The sequence below is a fragment of the Homarus americanus genome, unplaced genomic scaffold (assembly GCF_018991925.1).
Source record: "Homarus americanus isolate GMGI-L3 unplaced genomic scaffold, GMGI_Hamer_2.0 scaffold40248, whole genome shotgun sequence".
NCBI classification, from domain to species: Eukaryota; Metazoa; Arthropoda; class Malacostraca; order Decapoda; family Nephropidae; genus Homarus; species Homarus americanus.
In genome coordinates, this window is record NW_024712526.1 from 2,811,472 (window position 1) to 2,834,010 (window position 22,539).

The following is a 22,539-nucleotide window of genomic DNA, read 5'->3' on the forward strand; positions in this document are numbered from 1 at the left end:
TGGTCCATTTAAAAAAATACTAATAATTCTAGGGGGCTTACAGCCCCCCGAAAAAATGGGTGGGCTCGCTGTGCGCGCCAGGTTCCCCCCACCCAAACTTCTTAGACCCCCTTTTGATATTCCTGGATCTGCCCCTGACACACACACACCCCCCTATCACCCAGCATCGTGTCTACCACCATTACCTCGGCTCTTAAGATAGGTAGTGACCACCACCTTTGATGAGCCGCCTGCCAGTCCTCGCTAATCTTCCGAGATACAGTGTGACGTCACTTACTGTCTACATGCCTTCATTTTGTTTACTTCTCGTGTATTAGTGTCACCCATTGTGCTTCATACGTTGGGGTTATGTTCACAGCTAATACTTCCAGCAACTCCAGCTAATGATTTCAAAGTTATGCGAAAACAGACGGTCTCCTCCCTGTCTGGGGTACATTTCCTTCAGAATTATCCTGTGATATATGTTAACGAGTTACTGCCCCCTAAGGAGTGACACATCATTGGTAGTGTTTCTTTACTTTACACACGACCTGTAAATAGTTGCAAAGATCTACACCCAGCATTGAAAAGTGTCATATACATCTGAACTTCCTCGTGTATGCCAGAACATTCAGCATTTTTTCATGCTATATAATACTGGGAATGTAATACTTTAATTATCCTAATGCAGGGAATAGTTATCCTAGTTTACAAATAAAGGAAGCCTTGTGTTGCAGTCGACCTCCAACTTATTCGATTTACTTTTGTTATCCAGTTTTTCATCACCTGTTACCAGTCGGGAAAATAACAGTAGACTATCCCCTGGAGATAGAGTCAACACTGAGACAGGTGCACGGACTCCTCCAGGTCGTTTGCTGGACTTTTCTTCAATTTTTTTTTTTTTTTACACAACATAATATATCTTATTAAATTTAAGAATATTTTATTTCTGTATATATCAGGAAATAATCATGTTGGTGGTGGAGTGTCATTATTTTGTCACGGTGACCTTAAGTCGTTGGCGCTGTACCCTCTTGTGCCCCTGACAAATTGTTTCCTTAAAAAATAGCAACAGAAGACATTTGGTCAAAGGTTAAAGCTTGACCTAAAGCTTGACCCTCTGACCTCTTGACAGCTGAGAGGGTTAAGCCTGTTGAAGGTCAGGTCGTTGGCCTTTGTAAACAAAACACTTTGTGGTGGATAAAGTGGAGAACTGTTTATTATGTGTACGTCATACAGATGTTTGCCAATGTTGCTTGATTAATTTATTTTCAAATTCTTCCGAGACAGATAGCTTAACGCTGCATGTTGGATAATGGGAAACCTAGCTGGGAAGGACTTCAGGTGAAATCCTGTGCGAGATGATTATGTATGAAGTTTATGGTATTTTAGGCGTTCATTAGAATAAAAGAATTTAATGCATTTATAATCATATAGGGTAACTTTGTTTCTGTCGCCACGTGGACAAATCTGTGGTTTGCTGCATGTGTAATTATATTATTGTGTTAACGAAAAAAAATCTTGATTCAGATTCTGGTTTATCTTGATATTGTGTTAAGTGTTGACTTAGATGGTGTGGGTGACAGCGATAACAACAGGTAAAGGAAGAGATTAGGGTAGAAAGAATATTACAGTATAGCCATGTAAGTTTTTGCCTCAAGGACCGCACCACAGACGCCATACATACACCTCTCCGTATGTGTTAGCAACCCGTTAAGAAATCATAAATTAATACTAATGTATTTTTTGAAGGTAAAGAAAAAAATAATAATGCATTTTTTTCATAAAATTAATATTTAAAGTAATCTTAGTGTATGCACCAGGAATTACTGGGTGAACAAGTGAAAAGCCGTGAACATTTTACAAAGTGAGTTGTAGTACATCACACAGCAAGCAGTTGGAGTTTATGGGTGGACTGGGGTGGGTAAGGGGGGTGGGGCTCTATGCTGCCTGACTGCTGCTCCAACGCCTCCTCTCTCTCACTTTCTTTCTCTCAGGTACCTGTATAAGAACCGGATACGGGTTATTGAGAGGCAGGTGTTCCAAGAGCTCGACAAATTGGAACAACTGTGAGTAACCACTAACGTTTTCTTCTTGTTTTTATTCTGTCTAATTACTGAACACTCCTCCAGTCATAATTATGTACCGTACACATATTAAACTTTAAAGGTTAATGACATGTTCATGAATGTAATGAATTCATATATATATATTTAATAATAATATGATCTCACGAGGATTTTTTTTCATATGTTAATCTAAAGCCAACACCAAACAATGTTAACATGGCATCTACTGCCTTCTCTGTTGCCTCTTACTAAAAGCACTTCACTTTCATCTATGTTACCAGGAGAAGTAGTGTGTTACCGTAACTTGGTTTGAGTCACCTCGGTGTACTGTTGTGGTTAACAAGTCTGCTCCAGGAGTAACACCTAGACATGTTTCACTCTTAATGTTGGATTTTTAACACGACTTTTTAAAGGTGTCATAACTTCTTTTCAGGTTATTTATGGATGATTTTTCACCCGAACTCATTGTTATTTCCGGGATATTGCCATCATTCCTTAGTGTTTGGCTGCATGATATGGTTACCTGCTGACTGAACAGTTTGACCATGCAGTATATAACGAAAGGACTGTTATTGCATGTAAATACTTCCCACATTTTAAAATCCAATTTGATCACTAAACCCACACCATTTACCCTACTAAGGAGAGAACGGGTAATCTGAGAGGTACCCGCAGGCAGCACACGACGGAGTACAGTATACTGTATTATTCTGTAAAAGCTGGCTGAGTACCCATCCTCGCTCTCCACCACTCTTGGATCAGACCCCCCACTTACCTCACCTACAGCCCGCCACAGTGCCAAACACTCAGCAGCTTGGCTGCACATCCCAAGACTCCCATTAAAAAAACAAAAAAACAATAATCACCATGAACAGAATTTTTTTAAGTTAAGAAATATTGACACACACACACACACACACCCACACCCGCAGCACGTCACCCAGCTCGTGCACTCCAACTCCAACCACTCAACTGCTCCTGTTCTATGCTTCCTCACTCATACAACAACCAACATTACATTATATATACGGACGCCTTTTATTAACACATTAGAAGATTATATCGTTCCTTTTGTACATTTTAATAATGTCCAAATAAGCAACCTCGTGTGGTGAAGGAGTAAGAAATGACTTCTTGACATTCGTGGCCGCTTTACTGTGCCCCGTTGAGTACCTGCACCTGCAGCACACACATATTTTCATAATACAGTAATGCACCAGATAACTTTTCTTTTGTTGATGTTCAAAGTTCTTAGTTACTACATGTTTTGTAGTATTTTCATGGACATATTTTAAACTTTAAAACTATTTAGTCTATAGACACCGTCCCGGCACTGTACATGGACGATATACTCTTGGAGATGTTGCTGTCTAGTATAGTGAGACATGCCCAGTGCTTCCCTTTCTTGTTCCCACGTACTGTACTGTACTTTACAAGACACATGTGTTGACTATCACGGCCGCACGTCCACCAACTACACACATCACCTCACCCTGCACACTCCCTCGTCATTCCAGGTACCTACATTTCAACGACCTTGCAACATTCGAGGCCGACACCTTCTCCAATTTGACCAACCTAGAGCGGCTGTAAGTATGTTGTACCTAAGGAAATGTTAATAATAAGAACGAGAATGCTCTCCTGTTCTGCCACCTGACACAAACAGCTCGGCTTGAGTGTGTTATGTGTGTTTGGGGCGTGGGTGCTGCTGTAGAAATTGACCAGGATTTAGTTAAGAGGAGCAAATGTTGTGTGAGGTGGCAGTCAGGCCTGGGACTAGGCTTAAGTTGTCAGCTGGGGTGGGTGGTCGGCCTAATGTGTGTCCGCCTGTTTTACAGATACCTTCATTTCAACAAGATTGAAAATTTAGGACCCGATGTATTCTCCAACTTGAATAGGTTACACAGGCTGTAAGTAATGACGAGTAGCGGGAGTTATGGATGACTTACTAGCACGCTACATATTCCAGTTTTCTAATTTCCTTATTTGGAATGACCCCAGTACAGTATTTTTCTCCTAGAGCACAAGTAGCGGTTTGTACATAGCCTTTTCCCTTGGTTATTTAAGGTCTTATGTAAAATTTAACCTTACCTCTTTATGGTCTATTTTTTCTGCATGGTGTGGAAACTGGAGTCACGGGTCCTATAATAACAGGGATTGGGTACACTAAAATAAATAATTATAGAAGCGTTAAACAAAATAAAATTACATGAACCACAGCTGAATGCAAAGTTTAACATTCTAAAGACAGTTTATGCATTCATATCTACTTAATATACTTTAAATGATACAATGTTTTCAACTGTGGAAATAGCTCTACCGAGAAATTAGAGGTTGTGGCAAAAGTCGTTCCAAAGTAGAGTGCATTGACATCACCTTTTATACCAAGAAGATAATTTGTCTTTAATGCTTCTCCATCATCAGGGTGGTTACTGGGGGCCTTGTCATAATTGGCCCATTTCCTGAAGATTTATCACTGCGGGATGTTAACAAGTCTCTTTATGACTACATATAGAGGAGTCCTTGAGGAAGTTGCACACCCAAAAAACGTCCTTATGTACTCCATTTTTTTTTTGCACCCAACTCTTTTCTTCGCCATGTTAGTACAGTACTGTAGTGACATTTTCCTTAGGCAAGAGGAATTCGAAGTAGCACATCACGAGTACTTTACAATTCCACCTGGGTGTTTGTCACACAGTCGTGGTGAAGAATGCAGTTATGTTCAAGAATTGATAGCGTACATCCTTGAGTACTGGACATGAAACTTCCTCGTGACTGTAAACACAAATCACTGTAGATGATTTAGGCATTATTCCTTCACTTTTTCGTGTTGTATCACATCCAAATCTAAGATTGATGAAACTTGCAAAATAAGTACCAGTTCTTGTGGTGGAGAAGATGTAAAGTTGAACAAATAAGATATAACTAAACCATGTGTGTGTGTATCGCTTGATCCTTGACACAGTACAGTACAGTTTTATGCACTCGGACACTGGGGGGACGGACTTAATAAAGCCATGATTTAGAAAGTAGATCGATCGTAAATTTTTCTAATTTATTGCTTCGCCTAAATATATAGCCAGTTCCTACTTGTAGCTGCAAAGTTAAATATTATATTCATTAAAGGACTGTCTAATGCTGAAATTATAACCATAACAGTAGTTAGGTTACATAAGGGCACTAACGAGCTGTAAGTTTTTCTGTGACGAACTACTGATAATACACCAGAAGTTGCCAGAATTGGATTTAATAAGAATGTGTTATGAGTTCCTCCATACCTTACCTTATGTGGACAACACGGGAGTGTCATCAACACCCGCAGCCCTACAGTGTTAAATGACTGCCAAGAACAGGACCACTATGCCATTAACTTTTCAGATAACACAAAACAACTGGACCTAATGCCAATGATCCCAGTTGTGGGTTTGGTTACATTAGGTTTCATTGTTTCGTGTGGTCTGTTTCAAAAGAAATAATCCTGTTCATGGTAGTTATTTACTTATTTAATATTAGCCAGTTTGCTACAGCCTCAGGGACAGCTAGAGCTTTCTCGGGGTTTATCTATAGACTTTAAGACTTTAAGGTGTATCTTTTGTTATTGGTATCGGATACAAGAGTACTTATAATAGTAGTTCTTTCTTATTGTAATGCATGCTTAGTAATCTAGACAACTTAACTATGTAAATAGTATATAAATACGTATGTTCAAATTTAGTTTGCATATAAATATCTCAATTTTGACTGATTAATTTTTCAATGAATGCTAAATGATTAGTTGCAGTATGAAATTATGTTTTATAATGTTTGTTGCATAATGCCAGTTAGGTTAGTTTTATTCAGATCAAAGGAGGTAGGATTGTCATGCCAGACCTCACATATTGCGTCTGATGTTTTTTTTTGTTTTTTGTTTTAATGTATGACATTTGGCAAAACTGTAAGGCAGCAAAACATGCCACATATAGCAATTTAACAGTCATTGAAAATATCCCGGTAGCAATTATTATTGACGTAATCACAATATGGTAGTTGATAAGTTGACAAATACAGAAATACTGAATAATTTTTTTTGGGGGGCACATCATATGTAGATGAATCAACATATGCCATGAAACAACATTCACGTTGTATGATACTATCAACGGTGACCCCACAGTTTTATTAATTACTGTACTACATGTTAAGCATATCCTAAAATATTGGTTGAATGCCATTGTCTAGTCAAAGTTATCCCGTGTAGCATCTGGCAAAATATGGAACATCCTCAGAAATTTTAATAGATGAAATGGCACATGTCAGGTACAGTGTGGTGTGTTTTGTTCCATTGGTTCGTCTAGAGGAGATGTTCCCCAAGCATTTTCCAGTGCAATCCCGTCTAGTACTGTCGCCTATCCAGTGTGACCCCAAGTCATTACATAAGCTATATATATATATGAGGATCCTTAGAGTAAATACGGACATATTGATATACGTATTTGACTATAAAAACAAGTAAGGAAAATGTATAACATAATTTAGAAGTCTTAAAGTAAACACTGGCAGAAACAGGCTACAACTCTGTCATATTTAATATGTGACATTATATGACCATTTAACGTTCTATACGTGGGGATGTGATTACATGGTTAAGCAACGTAACATACAATTTTCTAGTTACATCTTTGTCATACTGTACGTATTTCGTATGTGACTTGTGTGCATCATCATATAATTAATTTTCATTACAAGTTACATTAGTCATAAGTCATACGTAACATTTGTGCATTATTATTTAATAAGTTTTTTGTTAACTGGGGGTATATGTGGTTAAACAACATAGCACAAAATTTTCTAAGTTTAAGTTTGATATACAGTTACGGTAATTTTTTTTTTTTTTTTTTTATTGGGCACTCCCCTACATCCTTGTGCAAGGTGAAGCGCAGAAGCGTTTACAGCGCCCAACTGGGAAGCATACTAAGTTCATGCTTGCCTTTATGTCTCATGAGTTAAGGTCGTAGAAGCCTGAAGAGTCAGTGGTTTATGTCATCAAGTTATTGGAAGCTCCTACAACTTTCCTTGAATACAAATTTGCAAATTTCGACTTACACCAGGTACCTACTTTACTGCTAGGTGAACAGGAACTAATGGGGGCTAGGAAGTAAGTCCAAACAACTTCCACCGGCCCGGGAATCGAACCCGTGACATCTCGCTTGCGAGGCAAGAACGGTACCGCTTCTACCACCGGTCCTCCAGTTACGGTAATAATGTTTTATTAACACTATTGAGCAGGAAAGCTGCCTCACAGACAGAGGAGCTTCCAAATTGTATCAGAATCTTGATAGATTGATTTTTTTTACCGCTGGTTGTCAATTTGATAAATAACCCAACACATTGATATGTCATCATACTGTACATGGCAAAATTCATCCTTGCCTCATTGTCAGCCTGTAATTATGCTATTTCGAGGACAAAAGAGACACTGTTTTACAACTGTCTTGAACAGAAACTGAACAAAATCCAAAGACTCGGTAAGCAACTCAGGGAATCTATCATTGAAACTTGCTGCCATTTTTTTGTTGCGCGTAACGTATTATCAGCGTTCGCCTTCCCTGGGCTGACTTGGCTTGACACAAGGAGAGTAACTGCATTATTCCCTTGACCATAATTTATTGTCCCGACGTAACGAGAGAGCACTTGGGCCACGTTCTTCAGTCTCTGACACCTAGACTATGGGACCCCATGACCTGTATGTGACCCCTTATGATGCATCTTGCGATTTGCGATCCCGTGTTTGGGAACCACTGGTTCTAGAATTCTTGTTCGAAATGTCAAACGCTAGGTGTAGATTGACCAGTATGTCCGGAAAGAACTCATTATTATTATTAAATAAATACAAAGGAATTCTTTCTGGACTTTTGAGGAAATGTCAGATTTTTTTCGTCTTTACTGGTCAATTTTATCCAAGGAATTTTGTCATTCACGCAAAATAATCCAATAACCTTGGTGGCCTTCATTCGTTCTTGAATAAATGTATAACAGTCTCCACGAGTGATCCTCAGTGCTGTGGTGAAGCTGTACTTATATTGTACCAATCGGTAATCTTTTTCTCAACTTAGGCAATATTACACACCTTATTTATGTTTAAAAAGCTGGAGCTTATAAACTGATGCACATTTGTGTAAATAAATGAGATTTTAATTGTGAAGAAGGTAGTGCACGACAACCTCACAAACAGTATCTGAGGTATCAACCTTTTACAATATCACACTAAGGCCCTGCTGGAGACCTGTCGTCCACCTCGGTTTGTTACCACCTTACATGTAGTTATGGTGATTACGGGGCCAGGGATAAGCAAAGGCCGTTCAGGTGGTGCGGATTTCCGGTGATGGGGATAGTGAAGGTGAGGATAGGCCCACGAGCGCTTGCAGGTACAGTACTCATAAATCCTCAAATATCTATTCCATGACACACTGTGAAGAATCCAAAGAAAATTGTACCCACGAATATTATTATTATTATTATTATTATTATTTAGAATCCCAAAGGCTATCCAAAACACCTACTGTATACTTAATATTCCCTGAATAATGACCTGACCAGCACCACAGTTGCGTTATCAAGGAAACGGCAAAAACTATTGACTTTTGGAATTCTTATTCTAGAACATTTCTTACTTAGTACACTTGTGATTAATGAATCAGGTGTCGTAACTGCAAAAAACCGCATTGGTATTTACTTTGTAAACAGAAAATAAGCCATGGTCTCTAAGCTTTCAATATTTTGGCGATCTGAGAAAAAATTTATCAGATTTTAGCAGGCAGGGAGTCTTTCCAAACTTGAGCATAGGTTGCTTGGGGGGTTCATTTTTGTCATTTGGCCAAAGGTGTGGATACCACAGCTAACTTGCCGTATTTTAAGTAAATACTGTGCATAGTAGTTTTTAACTTGCTCCACCATCGAATGTGTATTCTTTGCATTAAGACACGTTTTAGGGAAAATCTCGCATAAACCATCATTAAGGGCATAAAATTAAACTCAAAATCCGTATAGATTTTAATTTTTTATGACTTCCCTTTCTTGTCCATTTGATAATTACTCGTTCGAATATATTGAACCATCCACCTTGAGTGATGACCGGAGTCCTTAATGGCCAGGTGTTGGCGTTAATGAAAAGGAATCTGTGCTAACACCAGATAACTGCTTCATCGACGACTCCTTGACAACCAAGAGTTTTATCAGTAACTCCTGGATATGTATACAGTAATTAATAACATTCCAATCTGGAATAAACAAAGTACAATAGTTGATCACCAGCACGTGACGTGGCAAGGTATTTTATCACTGGATCTTGGTGAGTCTTGGGTCAAACGTTTTCGGTTATTGTATTAAACACTTGAGTTCTGGATGATGTAGGTGTAGAAACAAAGAACTGGACATAGACAAAGGACTATGAAGGAGGTTGTAGGTAGTGACTGATGTACATACATGTGTGGCCAGGACTCACCATTCTCACTTACAGGTTCCTGCACAACAACCGCCTCCAGAGGGTGCCCAAAGGTGCTTTCTCCAACCTCCACTCCCTCAGACGACTGTGAGTCCTACTTCAAACATTATCAGGTGTTATAATAATGCTTCATATATTTATTAAAATGTGAGGTGTTATAAGAATGCTTCATATCATGTTTACCTAAATGAGTTGTTATAAGAATGCTTTATATCATGTTTACTAAAAATGAGGTATTATAAGAATGCTTCATAATTATGTTTACTAAAATGAGGGGTTATAAGAATCCTTAATATGTTAAGTTTTATAATTAGTAGGTGTTATAAGACTTCTTTGTTTGTTTGAAACTAGCAGGTGTTGTAAGAATGCTACGTGTGTGTAAAGGAGTTAAGTGGTATAGGAAAGCATCGTGTCTCCTCTACATCTTGGCCTTTTTTTTTTACAGTGTAAATGCCTTTATATAAATAAAAAAAATAACAGTGGATATTTTGCTGTGACTAGTTAACTTCCTACTAACGCTATTTTACAGTGAGTGTGCCCTGATTGGCTAATCTTCCATTACTGGCAAACAAAACGGCAAAATATCCACTGCGTTCATTTGGAGTATTTTAACCGTTAAAATTACCCACAAATTAGTTGTTCAAGGTGGGCAGGGCTTTGAAGTTGAGGGAAAATGTGGGGGTAAAATACCAAAAAAGAATGTAGATTTTCACTTGCTACTATACGAAATACAAGTTGAAGCTGTTTTTCAGGTGGTTTTTGATATGTTATGAACGAATTTGACCTTCATTTCTGGCACAAATCAATAGTTTCTGAGATAGCCCTTCCCCCTCCCATCTCAAAATTGAGAGATTTGCAATAAAAATTAAAGTTAAAAGGGTTCATAACACATCGAAAACCATCTTAAAACAGTATTTAACTTAAATTAATTAACTTAACCTAACTGGTGGAGCTCCACAGTCGTTCAATGTTCTGGGTGTGTACCGCCACGTATGAACATACATAATAAAAGGTTAAATATCTTACTTAAACGTAATTTGCACCAGAAATACCATTGAAGAAAAGTGCCTTGGAATTGTCAAAACTACTGATTGTAACTGTAAAATTTTTGAGATTCGTTCAGTGGTAACAAGTGAAATAATACAATACCAAAAAGAACACCAAGCAAACAAACCTTTGAAAACCATACCTAACATTTCATAACTTGTAAAATTGTTAAGAATCACTTTTGAGTTCATGGAACCACCCTCATCTGAGCACCGAAAACGACACCAACACAAATTAAAACCGAAAACACCATCACCTACTAAACACCGAAAACATAAGGCATTTTTTTTTAGTTTTAGGATTTTTAAAGGTGAGGAAATGTTTGGCAGGTTTTCAAAAGTCATACGAAAATACATCCCACCGCTGCCACCATTTGTAAGAGGGGAAATTTTTTATGTTTGGTTTTGTCACTTTATTTTATTTCTGCAACCTTCTTGGTTATACCTCTCTCATTTTCTTTATTTTCTAATTCATTTTCTCAAAGTACTTAATATATTTTTTTAGTGTCTCATACTTAATTGTTCATTTCCTCTTATTTACTTTTAGTCTCCAATGTAGTTATATTCTGTTTTGTGAATTAACCTGGGAGAACCACATCCTTGTCTATTATATTACACACTTGTAATTACTGTACTTACATTTTAGAGCTGCCACCACCCAGGCTTTATCTTTAGAATACAACATCTATATTGAACCTCTCATTTAAATTGGTAGTGTGGTGCACATGAATTATCAAGTGTATTTTCAGGGATGGCAATTGTTAGAAGGAATAAATGGTGATACACACATTATACTGAATCATTATTTATTAGATGCAAATCTAAATATGATAACACTTTGAACCTTCACTTACAACGACAAAACTTAGGTTCAGTTACTGATTACTGTAACACTTAGCAAAATATAACTGACCAATAGGTAGTACTCGATAAGCAGGGGCGATTCTACGGGGCCATGGCCCCCCCAAATTTTGGGCTCCCCCCCCCCCACTTTTTATTCTCAAAATTGTAATTCCAAAAACATTCCCAAAACCAGGAAGTGAGTCAAGTGACTCAGGCAATGGGCGCACCGCACGCCAGGTGCAGGCATGGGTGAGGTGAGATCACTGAGGTGAGGTGAGGGCAGGAATTGGGAGGGTGCAGATATGCAGGGTGGGGTCACATCACAGTGTATATAAACAAACTGCCTTGTGCAAATAGATGCAGAATTTGTCTGCTTATTGCAGTTTATCTCAGAGATTCTTAGAAAAGTTGATAAAGTATCACGGCAGTTACAGGACAAGCAAGCAGACTTAGGAAAAGCAGCAATGCTCATTTCGTTGCTCCGTGAAGATCTAGCTGATAAACGCCACTGTAACTTGATTGAGCATTACTCCGAGAAGATTGATGAGCTCTGTGAGAAATGCAGCATTTCACCAACAAAGACACGAAAGCGAACCAGAAAATCTCGACAGAATGATGAATTCATTGTGCTGGAAACGACAGTTCAAAGATCTGACGTGAGTCATGTGCACATTAGCATCTTCTATGAAGCCCTAGACTGTTTGATTAGTGAATTAGACAGGCGTTTCTCCAATGATTCCTGTGCAATTTTCTGTGGGATTTCAGCTCTTTGTCCAGAAGGACAGACATTCTTGTCTGAAGAAGATTTGAAGGCATTTGCAGTTACATACTCAGTCAATCAAAGTTTGGCAGCCGGCATAATAATCATAGGATTAAACTGCACTGAATATACTGCTACCGTCACAGTACCGTGTGAACTGAAACCGCACCATTGCCATTTGCCATTGGTTATAATGTAACAGTTGCATTACTTTATTTTTATTCTGTTTCTTCTCATAGATGTATTCAAGGACTAGCATTTTATCCTTTGATGTATTTATCTTTACATATGTGCTCAATTTTATGGAAACTATGTACGTAACGTTTTGATTTGAAAGTAGACATAAGATCATAGTTGGTTTATTATTATTATTATTATTATTATTATTATTATTATTATTATTATTATTATTATTATTATTATTATTATTATTATTATTATTATTATTATTTTAAATACCCTTTGCAGGCGGTTGGACTCGAATGCATTGGTGTGTGACTGCCAGCTGATGTGGCTGGCCCAGATGGTGAAGGAAAAACAACACACCACACAGGTCGCCGCCACCTGCCAGTTCCCCTCTGTCCTCCAGGGCAAGAGTCTCACTTCTCTCAACGACTCAGAGTTCCAGTGCCGCGGTGAGCCATTCTAAGTCCTGGGATTCTGTGGTTAATTAAAGAGAATGGAGAAAGTGTTGTGAAGGGATGTGGGGTATGATATGGCCATATAGGGTCAATTTATAGTAGAGGACATAATTAAAAAAATGGGGGGGGGTAATTTCTGAGAACAGCACTACCACCACCAGGAGTTGTTCGATTTCGTTCATTTTTCCACAGATGTTCTCGTCATTATACTAAGTATTTTAAAAGATGCAAAAAAAATTATTTGTATTTTTTTCTTTTTTTAGTTTTTATTTATGATTATAAATCTCCTGTAGTGGGCAGGGAATTAAGGATGAGGAAAATTGCAGAGTAAAGCACAGTGAAAAACTGATCATATAAATATGACATTAAAATAATGTCTATGTACAGTACTTTGTGGGACTGCGAAAATTCTGCTGAGTCACTGTGTGTCGTTTGTTTGTTACAACCAACCAGCTTGGTCCAAGCGTACTGTACTGTACTGTACTGTACTGTACTGTACTGTACTGTCACGTCCACAAAGTTGCTTTCATTAGTACCAGATATCAAAATACAGTAAGTACTTGATGTTTAATATGGCGGGGGGTCTGCCCCTGGCAAGGAAGTTAGGTCATACAGAAAACTCAGATCAAACAACAATGACCCTAAATAGATAAATAAATATTTAAAGAATATTATTGGACAAACGAAGGCTATAGGTAGGAGAATAAATCGTGGTGAAGCTTACCTCTGAGATTGGCCGGCAGGGTTAAGACCGAGATAAGAAAAGCAAAGAGGAATAATGAACTGAAGGTAGCAAGGGAAGGCGAAGTCAAACCCCAAGGGATTCTATCAAATGTATCAAACTAAAACACGAGAAAAGATTGGACGAATACGGTCAGATATCGGCGAGCTAACTGATAATGACGGAGAAATGAGCAATAATCTGAATAAATATTTTTCAACAGTTTTCACCACCGAAAATTTAAACATGATACCCGAGGTACCGACTCTATGCAGAGATAGTGAAGAAAATAAATTAAGCGAGTTAGTAGTGACTAGTAACGATGTTAGTAAGCAAATAGACAAACTAAAGCCTAATAAGTCACCAGGTCCCGATGAGATATTTGCCAGAGTATTAAAAGAATGTAAGGAAGAGCTTAGTATGCCCTTAGCAAAGTTGTTTAGCATGTCCTTAAAAGCGGGTGTGGTACCAGAATCCTGGAGGATAGTGATTGTAATACCGATTTTCAAGAAGGGAGATCGATCACTATCCTCTAACCACCGTCCAATCAGTCTAACATCAATTGTAGGCAAATTACTGGAAGCAATCATTTCAAACTCTCTTTGAAATCACCTGGAGAAGCACAAGTTGATCAATGATTCCCAACATGGCTTCACAAGCAGGCGTTCATGTTTAGCTAATCTATTAACATTCTTTTCATGTGTTTTCGAATCAGTGGACGAGGGGCACAATTATGATGTGGTATATCTCGACCTTAGCAGAGCCTTCAACAGAGTCCCCCACGAAAGACTAATAAGAAAAGTGGAGGCTCATGGCATTAAAGGAGATATTCTAAAATTGATTTGGGCGTGGTTACAGGACAGGAAACAGCGAGTGAGCATTAACGGCACTAAATCCAATTGGAGCAACGTCACTAGTGGAGTTCCCCAAGGCTCAGTACCTGGACCATTATTATTTATTATATACATAAACGACATAGGTATTGGCATAGACAGCAACATAAGTAAATTTGCTGATGACACTAAAATAGGGCGTGTAATTAAATCTGACGAGGACTCCGCAAAATTACAGGAAGATCTAAAAAAAAATTTTGAATGGTCTGAGAAATGGCAGATGAAATTCAATGTGGTCATATGTAAAGTAATCAGTGTAGGAGATGTAAACAGGGAAACCAGATACCAGATGAACAACGATGTTATTGAGAAATCCGACTGCGAGAAAGATTTAGGAGTAATGATAAGTAGGAATCTTAAGTCAAGTAAAAGACTAATCTCGGGCATTAGGAACCTTGAGTGCAGAGACAGGTTAAAGCATCTTAATTTGCACTCCCTCGAGAGACATAGAGTGAGGGGCGATATGATAGAGGTGTATAAATTGAAGTCAGGGCTGAACAAAGGGGACATTACAAAGGTACTCAAACTCTCCAACCAGGAGCGAACTCGTAGCAATAGTTTTAAATTAGACAAATTTAGATTTACGCGCGAAATAGGTAAACGTTGGTTTGGAAATAGAGTAGTGGATGAGTGGAACAAGTTACCAAACAATCATCATTAATTCGAATACACTGGATAGCTTCAAGCATAGGTTTGATGGATATATGAGCAATAGGGGTTAGGTGTAAATGGGACTGCACAGGATGGGCCAGTAGGCCTGCTACAGTTTCCTCCATTCTTATGTTCTTATGTAAGCTTCTTTGGTTGGCTCTATTAGGTTCTAGTAAATGTTGCCTCTTTTAAAATACTTACTATAATGATAAAAACATCTGTGGAAAAAATGAACAAAATCAAACAACTCCTTCTCATGGTTCGCAGATATTACTGATATTTGTTTTGCTAATAATAAGTTCAGACAAAAACAAGATGGTTTTCATCTATGACACTTTTGGCGCTCTTTACTCATAACCAAAATATCATGAGTTGAAAATCAGAAAACTACTAGAAAAATTCTAAGCTATTATTGAAGTTGTTGCCACCAACCAAATCTCATGATTTTTTTTAATTGTAAACAATGGGTTTGACAGTTCTAAAAAACTTGTCTTCTATGAGGTTTCCGTCATAAACGACCTATAACTGAGATATTTAATATGCTGGGGGGCAAAGCCCCCCAGCATATTAAATAGACATATTAAATATCTCGGTTCTAGGTTGTTTGTGAGGGAAATATCATAGAAGAGAGGTGTCTTGAAATTGTCTAAACCATTGTTTGCAAGGAAAAAATCATGAGATTCAGTTTGTGGCAACAAATTCAATAATAGCTTAGAATTTTTCTAGTATGTATGTAGATATCGAATTGTCCTATGCTGTACCACATATAAATTGACCTGCTATACTGTAGTGTAGATTCTTACAACTGGTAATGTTAGGGATAGAGTAGGGTCTGAAGAGGCAAGGGTCAGGAGGGGCATGGTCAGGAGAGGCATGATCAGGAGAGGCATGGGTCAGGAGGGTGTGGTCAGGAGAGGCTTCGGTCAGGAGGGGCATGGTTCAGGAGAGGCATGGTCTGAAGAGGTATGGGTCAGGAGAGGCTTGGGTCAGGAGGGGCATGGTCAGGAGAGGCATGGGTCGGGAGAGGCATGGTTCAGGAGGGGCATGGTTGGGAGAGGCTTGGGTCAGGAGGGGCATGGCTCAGGAGGGGCATGGTCGGGAGAGGCTTGGGTCAGGAAGGACATGGGTCAGGAGAGGCAGAGATCAAGAAAGGCAAGAGTCATGAGGAGCATGGGTTGGGAGAGGTGGGAGGCAGGGGTCAGGAAAGGCATGAGTCAGGAGGGGCAGGGACCAGGGGAGGCATGGATCAGGAAAGGCATGGGTCAGGAGATGGAGGGGTCAAGAGGGGCAGGGGTTGGAACAGGTAGGGGTCAGGAGGGGCATGGGTTATGACAGGTATGGGTCAGGATAATAAGATAGACTTTTTCTCTAGTATGTTTAATATCTTGTGTTGTGTTGACACTCCAGGTAAACCACTGATCAAGGAGGGACCAGCAGACGTAGATGTCAAGTTTGGAGGAACAGCGTACTTCACCTGCAAGGTTGAGGGCAACCCCCAGCCTGAGGTTGTATGGTTCCACAAGTGAGTATTGCTCATTTGGCATTAATTGTGTTATTTATAATATCATTAATGAAATTACTCTCCTCTACTCTATTCTCTCATGTGACTTACTGTTGGATCACCAATTTTTCCCCTCATGTTTCCTATATAAGTGGATCTCGGCCTCATTTCACTTATATTGATTTCTCTTCGTTTTATTTTTACGTGTGCAGTATACTGTATCAATCTCGACTCGCTTCCCAATTATTATACAGTATCTTGTACAATATAGTTATACTGCTTACAGTATAGCATTTGGTTAATGTACTAATAAATACCCCGGTAATTACTGTATGTAGATGCTAAAGTACCTTACCCATGTAAATGAGAGCTTGTTTATTTCTTGAACTGGCTTTTTCAAGGCTGATGATTGGCTAAAAATTAACACAATAAAGTGGATTACATCAATAATACAATATCCTCCTGTGTACAGAGTATTCCAATGTAAATACAGTATTTGTAATTTAATTTTACAAAATCACCATACTGTACGCCTATCAATCAAGAAAACACTTAATTTTACAGTATTAATGTACAGTACAGTATTACAATTATATTAATATATATTACCACATACATTATAATTGAAATACTGTACACTATACAGTATTACAGCATGAAAGTGTTAAAATTACTAGTTCAATATTGCAGACTCAGCAGAAAAGTGTCCCTCATCTCAAAGAGTACAGTACAGTACAGTACAGTACTTATAGTGCTTCAAATTAATTTCAATATCTCTACAGTACCGTACTGTATAAGCTGTGCACTATCAAAGAATAAATCTCAAATTTTTATCATATTTTTGCGGGAAAATTTTCAGTCTTAAGCTTAACATTTTAATATGGTATGACAGATTCCAATTAACTTTTAAGGTAAGTTTATTTGTTATAAATTTTGGCGCCATAGGATTTTTAGGTTTAAGCGCAGGTTAATTTTGTATCAATTAAAGCTTGATTTGGCAGAAAGTTATGAACAGAGACAATGTATTTTCTCCCTCATAGGGAAGTGAGTCCATTTTAAAGTACTGTACTGTAAAGTGTGTTGTTAGTGTTGTATTATGAAAATGGATTGTGATTTCTTACCTGTGTGTCCTGGTTGACCAAATTCTTATGTACTTAACAGTAATGAGGTGATCGGTGACAATGAGCGTTACAACATTCTAAATGACGGGACACTGATGATAGAGAACACCCAGGATGGTGATGTGGGCTACTATGAGTGTATGGCCACTAACCCAATGGGTGAAGTCAAGTCCCGCAAAGCTAAAATGGTGCCTGAAGAACAGCAAGATGAAGTTAGGCATGAACAACGTAAGTCAATTCAAGTACCCTGTAATAAGTTGTATTGAATTCATCATGGTCATGGTGACTGGGGTATTGAACTACTCTATCTAGAGTCTATATTATCAATGCAAACATGGGTAAGGACATACTGTACATGAAAGCACCTTTTATATTCATGATTTTTAATAGTCACAAGAACCCCTGTAAATATGCAATCTGTGAGTTCCTCCACACAGTAAAGTGCTTATATTGACAAATTTTTTAAATTACACTTTTTTATTGTCTAAAAGCCTTTTTCCATTTCTTACCTTATTTACTGGCCACCCATTGGTGGCCATGCTGAGGGAACGAGGCCAGTGGCTTGTGTAGGATCCTTCATCATTCTTGATAATTTTGTCAAGGACTATTTTGAAGCCCAGTACTGTTCTTGATTCCACAGCTTGGGCTCTCACCCATTTTACTATCCCTTCCATTAAAATATTAAACAATTCTGATAACTATACAGTACACAGCCTTAATGTAATTCTGCTTTCTCTGGGGACCAATGTTTTTCTTCCCAATAATCCCTGAACACGTCCTTTTCAGTTTCCCTAGAAGACTTTGGAGAGCAGTCAACAATTTCCTATTTACTAAATATATTTTTTATATTTCCCATATCACTATTCTAGCTACTCTATCATATGTATTTTCTCAGGTATTGATTGATTGATTTGATTCGGTAAAATCTTCGTACAAGTTTACAATTGATTCATCATGTATACATACAGTACAATGCACATAATGTATACAGTTCAGCTTGCATATAAGCAATTCAAGTACATTGATGCTGTATACAGTGTACATAGACCATACAGGTATGCAACGTCCAGTGTATCTAGACAGTGCAGGTATACATTGTGTAACAATAAGGCATTTCAACCAATGATAGCCAACAAAGCCACCAGATGTTAATTTCCAGTTGGGACCTTTGTTTAGGCTTGATTACTAATTAGTAATACTTTTACTTTTATCCTCTTCACCACTGATCGGCCTGTTAGCCGCTTGGGCGATCGGTCACGTCTCTGATTACTTTTCCTTTTCAAGAATAAAAGTGATAATTTGCGATGAATATAACAATTACTGCATTGTGCTTATATTATCTGCTTCAACAATACAATATTCTATGGTTAATAATATAGAAAATTAATACTTTTACTGTGGCTTCATTGGCTATGTATATGCTTGTTTTAGCTTTGAACTGTTTGATAACATAATGGTTTTAATGTGAGAAGGCAAATTGTTGCAGTCCTTTATGACTGCAGAGAAGAAAGTGTTGTTGATTGACTACAGACACCAAGTACTGTATTAGATCATGAAATTGTGTTCTCTTCCCCTAGTGCCCTAACCCTTAAAAAGTTTGTTATGAGATACTATGGACACAGCCTTTGAAAACCCTAAAGGGGTGATTCAGGCTCAGAAGCTGCTCTCAACCTGCCACAGGCAGGACGTCATGAGCAATATGATCTATTGCATTCATATCCAGAATAAACTTCATCATTTTGTCTTGAATAGTTTTTAGTATGTCTTTTAAATGGTGTTAAGGCAGAGTACAGTACTGTACCATAATGAACAGGAATAGTTCAAGTTACATTGTATGAGCACTGAACAAGGGATCCTACAGGCATCAACTGAGAGACATTGGCATTTATATAGAGAAATTTTATCATCAATCCTCCACTGCTGCAAACAAATTCTTCCTTTCCTTGTCCAGATTATTTTTATTTATGCAGACAGTCGATCTACACATATTCCCTTTCTCATCTCACACTGCTCTTCCCGAACAATCTGTTTTTGGAGACACTACAACAAACTTGTTCCTCTACCATTTTTTTATTTACTTGTTACGTCTTCCTTTATGCATGGGAACTTTACATGCTCTCTGCTATTCCTTTGGTACCCTTCCTTTAAGTTGTACATACATAATTTTACTTTAAACATACAAATATGCAAATTATTGATGTACAGTATATTTTCCAATATTCACCAACAGTGTACAGTACTTAGACTCATACTACTCTTTAGTTTCAGTTCCCACAAAGCCCCGTTTCCTGCTGCTGCCAAATGATGTGAATGTGACTGAAGGATCTCCTGTTGAAATTGAATGCCAGGCATCTGGTATTCCCAAACCTGACATCACATGGACTAAAAATGATGAGCCCATAGTTGAAGGTCCAAGGATTCAGGTTGGTGAGCATTATGCATTATATCAACTAAGATATACAGGTACTGACACCTTAATTAGTAGATGTAAAGACTAAAGCCATAACTTGTTTGTCTTACAGATTGTATTTTTGTCTGTGTGTGAGTGTATTGGGTCTTCTTTTTCTGTTGGGCGTTAATGGGAAATATGTTAATATAGACATGAAAAATTTTCTTGCATTGGGAATTTTATATATTTCACTTATACTATTATCCTCTATCATGCTTACGGTACTGTCTTATTCATTCTGGATGTATTAATTATCTCTTTATGCCTGTCCTACAGTGCATAATATCTCTTCCATCCATTAGCTACTGAAGCACTGTACCCAACACTCCAACAGCCAACTTGAACATTAAGATATTATTGTAGATGTAAGCAGCAAATATTCATCAGAGTAAGCTGAATATATATCTGTTCGATAACATCACTCCTGTATGTTTCACGCACACACTGTCCTGTCATTGTTATCAAGGGGGAGGGGGTCAGAACTTTACTTGTCTCATATTTGTCTAAACTTGATCTCCACAGATGTTAAGTTGAAGTCTCTCCAACTTTTCACCATGCCTCTATACTGTATTTTCAATATGACTTTTGTTTTATACATATCCCTTATTTTTTTTATCTTTGTGACTTAAAGAATAGCAAAGGAAAAAGTAATGAGTGCACTGATAAATGTATGGCGAGAGAGAACTATATGTCAGGAGGCATAGATGATGAGGTAAAGGGGAATTATTGAGTCTAATTTATTATATGGGTGTGAAACATGGAACTAAGATACAAGAAAGAGCAGATTAGAAGCTACAAAGTTGATGTGTTGGGTGAATAGGATGTCAGGCATGAGAAATACAGAAATAAGGAGATGTGGAAATAAAAAAAGCATCTGACAGAGAGTGGATTAAGGTGAAGCTTTTGGAATAACCTGTCATTGTATGTTGTGACAGCACTGAGTGTGAGCTCATTGAAGACCAGACTTACCCACAGTGCTTAAAAGAGACTTAATGACTGCCTGACTCGCTAGTGAGCTGACCAGGGGTGAAGAGTATATGAAGGTTCCTCAGGTGGTAGACATATTGAGAAAATTTAATTGAAAGATTGGAGTAAAAATATTAATTCAGAGGTGGATGGCAGGAGGGAGAAGAGAAGAGCAAGAGTATGGAGATGTAGGGTGAAGGATGCACTGGATGTGAGAGGATATGACATCTAGGAAACAGTAGTGTACATGTAGACCTCGGATTGATTTCTTCTACAGATATCTAGTCGTGGAGCCTTCTCGGTCTCGTCGGCAATACGAAATGATTCTGCACTTTATCGTTGTACTGCAGCTAATCACCTTGGACGAATTGCTGCTACTGCCACTCTAAGAGTTTTGGGTAAATATATTTTTCCACTTAACTTTGTACATGATTAGTTGCAAACAATACAATTAATTATTGGTATGTTGTCATAACCTCACTTCTGTGTAAATAACTGTCTAATATAATCACAGCAGGACACCATTCTTCCCCAACATTCATAATTTCTATATGTATTTTCACATCCCAGCAACAACAACCAAAGTAATTGCTGGAAAATTTTGCTCTATTATACTGTTTATTTACCTAGAAATGAACATCATTGCTTAAATGCAAAGATTGAGGAGTACATGGGCTATGGGCTAGTTACTGGTGGTGTTGGATTGAAAACTCTCTCTCTCTCTCTCATATATATACAGTTGGGTCTCACATTACGCGGTTAATGTAACCCGGAGGGTACCGCGGAAAGTGAGGAAGCAAAGTGAACAACATAACATATGGGATTAATTGAAATGGAGTCCAGGCCGATCCCCAAACTCCACTTTTTGACGACACACAACTATGTTGTAGTAAAATATTATCTTTATGATGGCATACACACACAATTAATAATTAAGAGAAATATCAATAATATTAGGTTTTTTAACACTTACATTAGTAGAAAAGATGGCTGGGCACACAGGGATGGGCGGTTGGTTCGAGGCAGAGGGCAGATTATTGGCCTCACCTGTGTCACTTGTATCAATTGTATCACTATCCACCACAGAGGCTTGCAGGCCTCTTTGTCAAACCCCCCAAAGTTCATACAAGTCCATATCCTCACTATAATTATCACTATCACTGACTTGGGCCGGCTGTAGTGGGTGGCGGGTGAAGAACTGGTAATGTTTTGATGACTGGGCCACCTTTTGCGCACCATTTTCGCCTCTACACAACATGGCGGATGGCGGGAGGTTTGGATCCAAAATGACACAGCTTGCCAGCCGCCCTCTGCAGAATGGGGTTCAATCATCATGAATGTGAGCATGTTAGGTTCGCAGGGCAACCGCTAACGGTGAACAGCAGAATGCAGACCGTAATGAGGTTGACTGCATATATA

General features: G+C 38.2%; 1 protein-coding gene across 1 annotated transcript in view; it reads left to right on the forward strand.

Annotated features, from left to right (window-relative positions):
* LOC121863411 (peroxidasin-like) overlaps positions 1-22,539 on the forward strand; it is a 180,262-nt gene that overhangs the window by 100,636 nt on the left and 57,087 nt on the right. The window contains exons 4-11 of the mRNA XM_042362044.1: positions 1,977-2,048; positions 3,566-3,637; positions 9,544-9,615; positions 12,646-12,812; positions 16,491-16,605; positions 17,746-17,933; positions 19,968-20,128; positions 21,398-21,518. Coding sequence (XP_042217978.1) covers positions 1,977-2,048; positions 3,566-3,637; positions 9,544-9,615; positions 12,646-12,812; positions 16,491-16,605; positions 17,746-17,933; positions 19,968-20,128; positions 21,398-21,518 — 968 coding nt within the window. The remainder of the gene's footprint in view (positions 1-1,976; positions 2,049-3,565; positions 3,638-9,543; positions 9,616-12,645; positions 12,813-16,490; positions 16,606-17,745; positions 17,934-19,967; positions 20,129-21,397; positions 21,519-22,539) is intronic.